Source organism: Pelophylax lessonae, assembly GCF_965119305.1.
Source record: "Pelophylax lessonae genome assembly, chromosome: 11".
Classification (NCBI taxonomy): Eukaryota; Metazoa; Chordata; class Amphibia; order Anura; family Ranidae; genus Pelophylax; species Pelophylax lessonae.
The window spans coordinates 201,679,178-201,692,187 of NC_138778.1; the positions used below are offsets into that span (position 1 = coordinate 201,679,178).

Below are 13,010 nucleotides of genomic sequence, written 5' to 3' on the forward strand. Positions count from 1 at the left end.
AAAAAAAAAAGTAAAAAAATTAAGTTACACCCAAGCACCTAACCTCCCTCCTGGTCCCTTTGTATGCGCACATATAAATGTTAACACACCCATCGGGGGCGCCTACATATAAAAGCGTTGCTTGCAATACACAGGTTACATATCACCGCACACGCTTGAGTGAGAGCAATACTTCTAGGCCATTTATCACGTTAACTGTAAACTGATGACCTGTAGGGGCTTTTAAAGCATTGCCTATGGGAAATTTTGGGTGCCTAAGTTTGTTGTTGTTTTGCAGATGCACGCACATTTTAAGGCTTGACATTAAGGATCGATCGATTATCGGCAAAGCCGATATATCGGGGGCTGATATGCACTTTCCCTGATATATCGGAATCGGCCTCTGAGGTTACCGATATTGCTGATATTTCGGGAAAGTGCTTGTATCGGAGTGATGCCTGCAACTAGAGGCATCGCCCCTGTACCGGTGTCCATAGCTGACGTTCGGCTGTCTTGTAAGGACAACCGATGCGGCTGAGAAGCCGCTCGGCTGTTATTACAAGGAGCGGGAGGGGACCAGCCTGCACGGCTGCCGAAGAGAAGACCCGATCAAAGCTGCATTTGGCTCTGATCGGGTCTCCATGTAAAAACCTGGAAGTGATGTCATGACATCACTTCCGGGTACTCGGCGCCAAATTTAAAAAAATGACAGCACTCAAAACAGCCAAACTTGGCGTTTTAAATGCTTTTAACCTTCTTAGCGGTATTCCCGAGCGTGGCTCGGGGTTAAATTTCAGAGCCAAAAGCGGCAACCCCGAGCCACACTCGGGGTACCGCCAGGAGCATAGCTGGATCCTGTAAGCAGGGTTACTTACCTTGTCACCGGGATCCAGCGATGTCTAGTGGCGGTTCTTCCTCCCGATCCTCTCCGTTCCCGGCTTCCATCTCCTGCGACATGACGTTCGCAGGGGGGTGGAACCGGCAGCAAATTCAAATGTAAAACACACAAAACACACTGATACAGTTCAAAAAAAAAAAAGATCACATTAGTTTGCCCCCCAGTGCCCTTTCCTGCAGTTTTACTGTACTTTTCATGTATATATATATATATGTATATGTATATATATATATATATATATATATATATATATATATATATATATATATATATATATATATATATATATATATATATATAGTAAAACCTTGGTTTGAGAGTAACTTGATTTGAGAGCGCTTTGCAAGACGAGCACATTTTTTAAATAAATTTTGACTTGATATACAAGTAGCGTCATGTATAAAAAAGAAGAGAGGAGCCTCTAAAGTGTAGCAATATGGTTACATTCAATGAAGGTTCAATATTTAGCAACTCATATGGTTGATGATTAAAACAGGCACATCTAAGAATGCAGGCATCTGGGGTAAAGCTGTCCACATAGACCATCCTCTGCACAGCCATCTTCATCATCCCTTCCCCGCTGCACTCCACAAGAGATTCAAAGCCTCACTTTCAGATCACTCTACTGCAGGATATTCTTCCCGGTCACGATTGCAGACTGACAGTGTTGAGAGTTGGTGGTTCAGAAAACAGTCTATGTGGACAGCTTTACCCCAGATGCCTGCACACTTAGGTGTGCCTATTTTAATCATCAACCATGTGAGTTGTTAAATGTTGAACCTTCATTAAATGTAACCATATTGCTACACTTAGAGGCGCCTCTCTTCTCTCTTATATTCTGTAGCTCTGCTAGATTTTGCTTCTAATCCCCTTGGGAAGGCTGCATATTGTGGATGGACATTTTATGGTTACACAACCTATCACATTGCTATAATCTTTGTATATAGACTATAAACTGAAGGACTTGTGGAACGAATCATCTGAGTTTCCATTATTTCTTATGGGGAAATTCGCTTTGATATAAGAGTGCTTTGGATTACAAGCATGTTTCCAGAACTAATTATGCTTGCAATCCAAGGTTTTACTGTATATATATATATGTATACTGTATATATATATATATATATATACACACACACACACACACACACACACACACACATATATATATTATATATATAGATATAAATGTATACAGTTGGTTTGGGCTGCTCATTCACAAGAATTACATGCAAAATAATGGTACCGCTTTCGGCAATAAAAAAACAATATCGGTCGATCACTACTTGACATGTTGGGTATCTATTTACTCGGCACAACCCCATCTTTTATATTTTACAACAAATTTGATAATATATCGCGTAATTGTGCAATAAAATTAAGTTTAGTGTATTTTTTTACTGAAAGTTTGAGAATGATAAACCTTTGCGCAAATAATATGTGGCATTAAAAAAAATGGAATTGCCACTATTTTATTTTCCAGTGTGTCCGCTTTCAGAAAATATATAATGTTTGTGGGTTTTTAACTAGTCTTCAGGTGTAAAATGATTTTGTAAATCTTGTGCAAAAATGCAAAAACAGCTCTGATAGCAAAAGGCTTTTATTTTTCTTGACATTGTTTTATATGAATTTAATCCACCTGCTCAGCCATCTCACGACCTTTGATTTGGCACACTGAATAAAAGACGACAGGTCAATGGGCTCAAGTTGGGCCATTCTCCGATCCGGCTTTACTGCTGTGTAAACACTGACTGCTCCTTACATCACCAAAGCTGAACATAAACATGGGAGGGTAGACCAAGGTTATTCAGCCAGGGTTCCGTGGAGCCCTAGGGTTCTTTCAGAGGTTGCTCAGGGGTTCCTTGAGCAATGAGCAGTTTCTGCCACTCAGATAAGTACATTTCATGAATGTCCTACATGACAACTTCATGTCTTAATTGGTAAATTCCCCGACTAGAAAGAATGCATTGCTAGATTTATTAATTACGAATAATCCAAGTCTGATGTGGCAGTACGGGACAACTTGGGATCTAACGATCACAGGATGATCACATTTAGCAAAAAATCACAGGAAAAGGAGGCATGAGGGTAGTATAAGAATTCAATATTTCTAAGGAGCAAACTTTTCTAAACTGTGCTGAATACTACAGCCTTCCCAGAAGAGTTGAAGCTGTTATAGAAACATTGAACACGGAAGAAAAATGGGAATGCTTTAGGAACATATTAAACAAAGGTAGCACACAGTGCATTCCAATGGGCAATAAATATAGAGGAGCGAAGGTTAAACCTGGGTGGCTAAATCGAAACATAAAAAGTCTTATTTATAAAAAAAAAAAAAAAAAATATGGCCTTTGAAAAGAATAAAGCGGAGGGGGCATTGTCAGCATTCCAACACTACAAGGAATGCAACAAATGTAAGAACCCAATCAGGGTGGCAAAAACAGAATACAAGAGACACATAGCATAGAAGAGTAAAAATCCCAAGGACTTTTTAGATATATTAAAAGTAAAAAAGCGAGATCAGAGCACATTGCCCACATAAAAGATGATGATGGGAGGATGGTTACAGATGACACAGAGAAGGCAACTATACTAAATGCTTTCTTCTCCTCAGTCTTTACACAGGAAAAAAGAGGGGGTGTACCGACCATGACAGTGTTGTTAATCACACGTTAAAGCATGTACTCTTGTGGCTAACAGAGGCCGGAGTCAAGGAAAGACTAGATAAGCTTTACACAAATAAATAAATAAAGGTACCGGATGGCTTACACCCTAGAGTCCTCAAATAACTCAGTCAGGTTATGGCCAGACCATTATTCCTAATCTTTGTGGACAGGATAATGTTAGGAATTGTACCAGCTGATTGGAGAAAAGCCAATGTGGTACCAATATTCAAAAAAGGGCAGAAACATATTCCTGGAAACTACAGGCCAGTCAGCCTAACATCAATAGTAGGTCAATTATTGGAGGGAATAAGGGACTATATCCAAGAATTTCCTGAAGATAACAATATCATTAGTAGTAATCAGCATTGGGTTTATGAAGGGCCTTTCTTGCCAGACTAATCTGTTATACCATTCTATGAGGAAGTGAGCTGCCATCTAGATAGGGGGAGGCCTGTGGTTGTGGTGTATCTGAATTTTGCAAAAGCATTCAATACAGTTCCCCATAAACATTTAATATACAAGCTGAGGTCTCTATGGACCATAGCATTTGTTCTTGGATATAAAACTGGTTTCAGGGGTGCGTCCAAAGGCTAGTGATAAATAACATGTACTCAGACTGGTCTGGAGTGGTAAGTGGGGTACCCCAAGGCTCTGTCTTGGGACCACTTTGGTTTAATTCATTCATAAATGATATAGAGGATGGGATACTTGGCTCAATCTCAGCTTTTGCGGACAATGCAAAAATAAGTAGGGCAATAACTTCACAGCAGGATATAGAAATTTTACAGAAAGACCTGAGCAAAATAATAGAGTGGGCAACTACATGACAAATTAGGTTTAATGTGGAGAAATGTAAAGTGATAAATAAAAACATACCGGTAAATGCAAACTGCTCACTAGGGGGAGAACCTCTGGGGGAATCGGGGATAGAGAAAAATCTGAGGGTCCTAGTAGAAGATAGACTGAGCAATAGTATGCAATGTCAAGCTGCAGCTACTAAAGCCAGAGGAATATCAGCATGCATAAAAAAGGGGATGTACTCCAGGGATAAAGCTATAATCCTACCGCTTTATAAAACTCTGGTCTGGCCACATCTGGAGTATTCTGTCCAGTTCTGGTCACAGTCCTCAGAAGGGATGTGCTGGAGAGAGTCCAGAGAAAGGCAACAAAATTAATACGGGAAATGGGGGATCTCAATTACAAAGAACGACTACAAGCACTAAATTTATTCTCGCCGGAGAAGAGATGCTTGAGAGGGGATATGATTTACAAATACCTCAATGATGATCCCAGCATAGGAAAACAACTATTCAGTTTCAGAAAGTGTAAGAGGACACGGGGCAACACAATGAGATTGGAGGAGAAGCGGTTTAACCTAAAGCTGCGCAGGGGGTTTTTCACTGTCAGGGCAATGAGGATGTGGAACTCTCTTCCACAATTGGTGGTGGGCAGTATTGAAATTTTTAAAAGACTCTTGGACTTGCATCTTAGCCAACACAATATACAGGGATATGGGAAATGATTATCGACCCTGACACACGAACACCTACACAGGTTGAACTGGATGGAATATTGTCTATTCAACCTTACCTACTATGTAACTATGTAGGTACCCATTGACACCATTGATATTTTTAGTTATCTGTAAGGGGGTAATTCTTCCCAATACCCACCAATGCAAGGAGAATTCTTCCCACTGATCATCACACTAATTTATCGTGAGTTGTAGATATAGAAATTTTTAGCAGGGGCTCCCTGAAGCTGTAAAGTTTTATTTAAAAGGTTCCTCCGTGTTGAAAAGGTTGAGAAAGGCTGGGGTAGACTGATGATGTCTTGAGCGAATACGTCATACATAGAAATGCATTAAATGGTTCCAATGTATATGTGAAGGTATTTATTTAAGTCATGGTATAAATAGTAATTAGTCACAAACAACTGAACATGTTCTGTAATGTTGAAGACTTTTCACTGCTCATCCAAGTAGCTTCCTTTTTTTTTTGTGAACACCCACAACTAGTTATTTTTAGTAAAAGCATTTTAGGATGATAAAACATTTTGGGTAGAAGGAGGGCGGGTTATAACCTAAGTCAGGTTTTCTTGCTTAATTCCCTATCTGTGAGCACTACGGGAAGTGACAGAAAATCCCCACAAAGTGAGGGAAATTCCTGGTAGTCACCAGGGTCACCAGAACCAAATTTCCTTTTGGAAGAGACTACTCAAAATGTAGGTTTTTAGGTTGCTGGTGATGACGGTCACCGGGACCAACAGACAGGTTAAATCTCCCTAAGAGGGACTCAACCAGCAATAATAACTGTTGCCTTTACTGTAGTTAAACTTTAAAGTGTTACTTAACCCACAACAGTAAAATCAGTCTGTATATGCAGTAAAGCATGCTTGTTATACTCACTGTGGAACCTAAGGGGTTAATCCTCCGCATTGTGTAAAATGGCTGTTTGATCCTGTATGCACAGATCCTCCTCTTCTTCCACTGACTCCTAAAACATGTCTGGATAAGACAGACTGGTGTTAGGCTGCACATGCTCAGTTTGGTGTGTATTGCAAGAGTTTTTCTTGGGAGGGTGCATGTGATCAGCACATGGCCAATCAGCACTGTCCAGACAGAGGGTCAGGGGTCCTGGATCCTGATAGGACAGCTCAGTGCAGTATAAAAACTCCTTCTACAGTGAAGAAAAAAAAGTTTTTGATCCTCTGCTGATTTTGTACATTTGCCCACTGACATAGAAATGATCAGTCTATAATTTTAATGGAAGGTTTATTTTAACAGTGAGAGACAGAATAACAATATCCAGAAAAACACATTTCAAAAAAGTCATGAATGGATTTGCATTTTGATTAGTGAAATAAGTATTTGACCCCTTCGCAAAACATGAATTGGTACTTGGTGGCAAAACTCTTTTTGGCAATCACAGAGGTCAGATGTTTCCTGTAGTCGGCTACCAGGTTTGCACACATCTCAGGAGGGATTTTGTCCCACTCCTCTTTGCAGATCCTCTCCAAGTCATTAAGGGTTTGAGGATGATGTAACTCGAACATTCAGCTCCCTCCACATATTGTTTATGGGATTAAGGTCTGGAGATTGGCTAGTCCACTCCAGGACCTTAATGTGCTTCTTCTTGAGCCACTCCTTTCTTGCCTTGGCCATGTGTTTTGGGTCACTTTCATGCTGGAATACCCATCCATGACCCATTTTCAATGCCCTGGCTGAGGGAAGGAGGTTCTCACCCAAGATCTGACGGTACATGGCCCCGTCCATCGTCCCTTAGCAGAAAAACACCCCCAAAGTATAATGTTTCCACCTCTATGTTTGACGATGGGTTTGGTGTTCTTTGGGTCAACATTCCTCCTCCTCCAAACACGGCAAGTTGAGTTGATGCCAAAGAGTTTGATTTTGTCTCATCTGACCACAACACTTTCACCCAGTTCTCCTCTGAATCATTCAGATGTTCATTAGCAAATTTAAGATGGCCTGTACATGTGCTTTCTTGAGCAGAGGGACCTTGCTGGAGCTGCAGGGTTTCAGTTCTTCACGACGTAGTGTGTTAACCAATTGTTTTCTTGGTGATTATGGTCCCAGTTGCCTTGAGATCATTAACAAGATTCTCCTGTGTAAATCGGGGCTAATTCTTTATCCTTCTCTTGATCATTGAAACTCAACAAAGTGAGATCTTGCATGGAGCCCCAGAAGAGGGAGATTGACAGTTATTTTGTGTTTCTTCCATTTGTGAACAATGACACAAACTGTTGTCACCCTCTCACCAAGCTGCTTGGTGATGGTCTTGTAGCCCATTCCAGCCTTGTGTAGGTCTACAATCTTGTCCCTGACATCCTTGGACAGCTCTTTGATCTTGGCCATGGTGGAGAGATTGGAATCTAATTGATTGATTGCTTCTGTGGACAGGTGTCTTTTATACAGGGAACAAGCTAAGAATAGGAGTACTCCCTTTAAAAGAGTGCTCCTAATCTTAGCTTGTTACCTGTATAGAAGACACCTGGGAGCCAGAAATATTGCTAATTGATTGGGAATCGAATACTTATTTCAGTTAATAAAACGCAAATACTTTTTTAACTTTTTTGAAATGCATTTTTCTGGATATTTGTATTGGTATTCTGTCTCTCACTGTTAAAATAAATCTACCATTACATTTATAGACTGCTCATTTCTTTGTCAGTGGGCAAATGTACAAAATCAGCAGGGGATCAAATATTTTTTCTCCTCACTGCACAAGCTTTAACCAGGCACTGATAGAAGTCTGTTCTGTAGAATGTTGTGTGTACTGTGGGAGACCAGATATAGTGAATGCAGGGTCCTGGGTTTAGTAACACTTTAACCACTTGCTGACCGCCGCACGACTATCTACGTCGGCGGTCAGCCCCTCACAGGCAAACTAACGTAGGGCTACGTTGCTTGCTTGTGAGGGTCTAGGGAGCGAGCGCGCGCCGCCGGAGGCGCGCTCCCGCTCCCGCGTGGTCACGGACCCCCCCGCACGTGTGACCAGCGGACTCGATGTCCGCCGGCCACTCTGCGATCGGCGGGGGAGAGGGAGAATGTCAGGCAGCTTGTGTAAACAAGCGACCTGTCATTCTCCTCGCTGTAAAGACACTGATCACATGGATCTACTATGTAGATCCGTTGATCAGTGTCCTTACAGCTCAAGCCACAGCCAATCACAGTAGAAAGCACGCCCCTAGGGACACACACAGCCCCTCCCAAATAAAGTTAACCCCTTCATTACCAGTGTATTTTTACAGTAACAGTGCATATATATATAGCACTGATTACTGTAGAAATGTCACTGGTAACCCCAAAAGTGTCAAAAATGTCAGTCAAGGGTCTGATCTGTCCGCCGCAATGTCGCAGTACCGCAAAAAAAATTGAAGATCGCCGCCATTACGCGTTAAAAAAAAAACAACAAAAATGACAAAAATCTTTCCCTTTGTTAGTAAACGCGATAACTTTTGCGCAAACCAATCAAAATACACTTTTTGCGATTTTTTTTTACCAAACATATGTAGCATAAAACAAATTGGCCGAAAATGTTAAAAAATTTTGATTTTTACATTTTTTTGGGGGGGAATTTCATATAAAAAAATGTGAAAAATATTGCTATTTTTGCAAAATTGACGCTATTTTTTTGTTTATAGCGCGTGATCAAAAAATCGCACAGGTGATCAAATACCACCAAAAGAAAGCTCTGTTTGTGGGAAAAAAAGGATGCCAAATTCGTTTAGGTACAGCGTCGCACGACCGCGCAATTGTCCGTTAAAGTCACGCAGTGCCGAATCGCAAAATACCCCCTGGTCGGAATGGGGGTAAAATCTTCCGGGGCTTAAGTGGTTAAAGAGTGCTGGGTCTGCTTTAACAGCCTTTGATTAAACTCAGTGTCTTTACGTCTTTTTGCAGAACCCATCTGACACCGGAGAACCCTCTGTGGGTCGGGGCCTGGTGGATTGGCTTTCTGGGGGCTGGAGTAGCTGCCTTTCTCATTTCCTTCCCTATCCTAGGATATCCACAACAGCTGCCAGGTACAGTCTCTTATTAATGCAATATTATCAGTGACTATTACCCTTGAATAAACAGACTATACATAAACGAATGAATCTTCCCTATAATACAATTACTGATATGAGAATTACTGGGAAACAGTGAACAAATAAATTAAGAAGTACATAGTCCAGATGGTGTTACTGTCATTGTTATATATGTTCTTCGCCAGTTAAAGCATAACTTAAGCTGGCCATACATGGATCAAAACTCGGCCAGATCAGCAAGGACTGGATGAATTTTGATTCATGTATTGGCAGGCTGAAGTTGATCCATTGATGGACTGGTGGATGCACTGATGGATGCGATTACTGCCAGCAGCTATAGCCACTATCAGTAATCGTATTCTGTCGGCCGGGAAGGCTCCTGCACAGGGGCAGGGGGGTGCAGGCTGCCTAGCCAGCAGAATACAATAGCCCTGCAGGAAGCATTACCTGAGGAATCAAGTGAATTTCCTTCAAGAGATTGTAAACCCTTACATATATCCAGTGAAGTGACTGGCCTCTGGTGATTCACAGAGATGAAACAAATCCTCCTACATAAGTTGTACTTGTTTATCTGCATTATTCTCTTCTATACAGTTGTTCAAAGTTTAGAACCTATACAGCTTGTCTGAGCTTTTAGAAGGTAGGGGGCAGGGAGCTTAAAGCGGAGTTCCAGCCATTTACTCACCTGTCCAACGGTCCAGCGATGCGGCCGCCGGAAGCCTCGATCCTCTCCCTCGGCGCCGGCATCACTGCTGTGGGCACCCGGCTGTTACAGTTTGCGGCTTCACAGCCGGGTACCCACTGCGCATGCGCGAGTCGCGCTGCGCGCCGTGATTGGCCGGCAATCTTCTGGGACCTCTGACGTGTCCCAGAAGATTGCAGGGAGGGAGGGGGAGAGGAGAACTTCCGCTCAGGGCGCCGCGGCGCTCCGAGCGGAAGTGGGAGCGGGTACCTGTCAAAACTAGGTACCCGCTCCCCCCCCCCAAAAAATGACATGCCAAATGTGGCATGTCAGGGGGTCAGGACTCCCTAAAGCGGAAGTTCCACTTTTGGGTGGAACTCCGCTTTAAGTTATACTCTGCAGAGGCCAGTGAGGCTGTCTATCACAGGCTGCGTGTGGGGCTCCCTCCCCTGTCACTTTTTATCAATTGGTGTCAGGAAAGCTTCTCAGAAAGGACTCATACAGATAGCAGAGGAACGAGGCAGCAGACAAAAATGACACAATATAGAGATACGTTCTGTTCATATTTCATGTCTGAGGTTTATACCCACTTTAACCACTTAAGCCCCGGAAGATTTTACCCCCTTCCTGACCAGGGCCTATTTTGCGATTCGGCACTGCGTGCGTGACTTTAACGGACAATTGCGCTGTCGTGCGACGCTGTACCCAAATGAAATTGAAGTTCTTTTTTTCCCACAAACAGAGCTTTCTTATGGTGGTATTTGATCACCTGTGCGATTTTTTGATCATGCGCTATAAACAAAAAAAGAACGACAATTTTGCAAAAATAACAATATTTTTCACATTTTTTTATATGAAATTCCCCCCAAAAAAATTTAAAAATCAAAATTTTTTAACATTTTAGGCCAATTTGTTTTCTGCTACATATGTTTGGTAAAAAAAAAAATCGCAAAAAGCGTATTTTGATTGGTTTGCGCAAAAGTTATTGCGTTTACTAACTAAGGGAAAGATTTTTGTCATTTTTATTGTTTTTTTTTTTTAACGAGTAATGGCGGCTATCTGCGATTTTTTTTGCGGGACTGCGACATTGTGGTGGACAGATCGGACCCTTGACTGACATTTTTGACACTTTTGGGGGTACCAGGGACATTACTACATTAATCAGTGCTATACATATGCACTGTTACTGTAAAAATTACACTGGGAGGGAAGGGGTTAACTTTATTGGAGAGGGAGGGGTTAAGTGTGTCACTAGGGGCGTGCTTCTAACTGTGATTGGATGTGGCTGTGTGTGTAACAGCACAAATCAACGGTCCTACATAGCAGGACCGTATGATCTGTGCTTTTACACAGGGAAGAATGACAGGCGGCTTTGTTTACATTAGCCGCCTGCCTTTCCCCCTCTCCACCCGACGATCGCGAGTGACCGGCGGACATCTGGTCCGCCGGTCACACGCGCAGGCTTCTTAGGGTACGAGCGGGGGTGGGAGTGCGCCTCCGGCGGCGCGCGCGCGCTCGCCCCCTATTGGCTCCCAGGCTAGTGACATACCGGTACTGCACTTTTCCTGGGAGGGGCTGACTGCCGCCGTATATAGTCGGGCGGCGGTCGGCAAGTGGTTATATAAAAGCTGAACTAAACTCTCCAACACTCTATTCCCCTCCAGCAAGGAAATGTCAATTGGTTCCATTCCTGCTGTCAACATCTTTTCCCTGGCTTATCTTTGGGTCTTTGGCCATCTTGATTGACCAAGCTGGGATGAGGTAGCTTCTACGCATGCACACGGGAGCTCATACATCCCAACACAGGTGTGCCTAGAATGTAGACTGAGCTGTATATGCTTTGCTCAGAATACATTCTAAACCAGGGGTGTCCAACCTGTTGACCTTCCTGGGCCACATTGGAAGAACCGCACATAAAAAAAAGCCTAAAAATAAGAATAGCTGATGAGCAGAGAAAGTTGGGCAAATCACCAGTTAACGATCGCTGATATAGATAATGTACGTATCTGAGTAATAAAACTTCATTTTTTTGCAACTTAAAATTAGTGCGATATTTGACACTGTTTTTGATAAACAGCAATAAGGATAGCTGATGAGCAGTTCCTCCTGCGGTTTTCAGCGAATAGGTGCGGTTGCCGGGCCCATTAACTATAATGACAGGTTGCCGATGGCTGCACCTATTCGTGGCTCTCTGCACATCCAGCGTTTACCTGTTGTAATCTCTGCTGTGCAGAGAGCCGCGAATAGGTGCCCGCTAAGAGCCACAGGATGAACTGCCTCTACAATTCCCACCGGACCTAATCACTGGTGTGAATGTAGCCCATGTATGTGCTGTGTAGGGCAGGAGAGGGGGGTTGTTGGCGAGTGGATGGGTTGCAATTGAAATCTGGGCAGGCGCAGTCCACTCCAACACCCCTTTAGATCCGACCATGCAGCATTTACTCCCCGGCGTCCCTCCAGACGTTCCCGGGCCTCATGCCAAACTCTCTGTTGCTGCATGGCACCCGCAGGCCGTGGGTTTGACACTCCTGTTCTAAAGCATCTTGTGAAGGTAAGAAATCTTTATTGCAGAAGAGACAAAGTATGTACTGTAATATATATCCTGTAATAAATGTAAATAATGTAATAAATGTCCTGTAATAAATATCCTTCCTGCTTTTAGGTTTTGCAATTGACGGTTAAGTTTCACTTTAATATGTAACTTTATTATGTATGTAGGTGGTTTGTTAAGTCTCCCAGACATTTAGATGTAAATATTTTAAAGGATTAGTGTACCTAAAACTGATACTTTAGTGTTTTGTAGATGCCCATAAATTAAAATCTCTGACAGTTTCTTCTGTCTCTTGGGGAATCTATTGGGGGGGATCTCTCCAGGTTCTGATCACCTGCTATATATTGAAGGGCTCCCATCATTCCTGCTAGATTTTAATTCATTTTTATATCATGGGGAATGTAACAGGAGGTGCTGGGACACACAAAGGTGGATGGGGACGCCCCAAACCCCAAGCAGACAGGAACAGGAGTCAAGAGTTATGGCAAGGAGATCTCACGTCTATATCAAGACATATGAAAGGCCAGGGGCTGACTCAGAACACCAGGTTCCACCTATAACTAAAATGTTACTTTTGAGTGGACTGGCTCTTAAATACGGCTAGCACAATGGAATTTGGTTTGGTAATAAATTCCTGTAATCCCCCGCACACCGGGGGAAAACATTGGGAGGTGTTATCTATGT

At 42.6% G+C, this 13,010-nt stretch overlaps 1 protein-coding gene across 1 annotated transcript in view; it reads left to right on the forward strand.

The window, feature by feature from the left end:
* The window catches only part of SLCO4A1 (solute carrier organic anion transporter family member 4A1), a 112,044-nt gene that overhangs the window by 50,873 nt on the left and 48,161 nt on the right, over nt 1-13,010 (forward strand). The window contains exon 4 of the mRNA XM_082271620.1: nt 8,966-9,087. Within this exon, the coding sequence (XP_082127746.1) occupies nt 8,966-9,087 (122 nt within the window). The remainder of the gene's footprint in view (nt 1-8,965; nt 9,088-13,010) is intronic.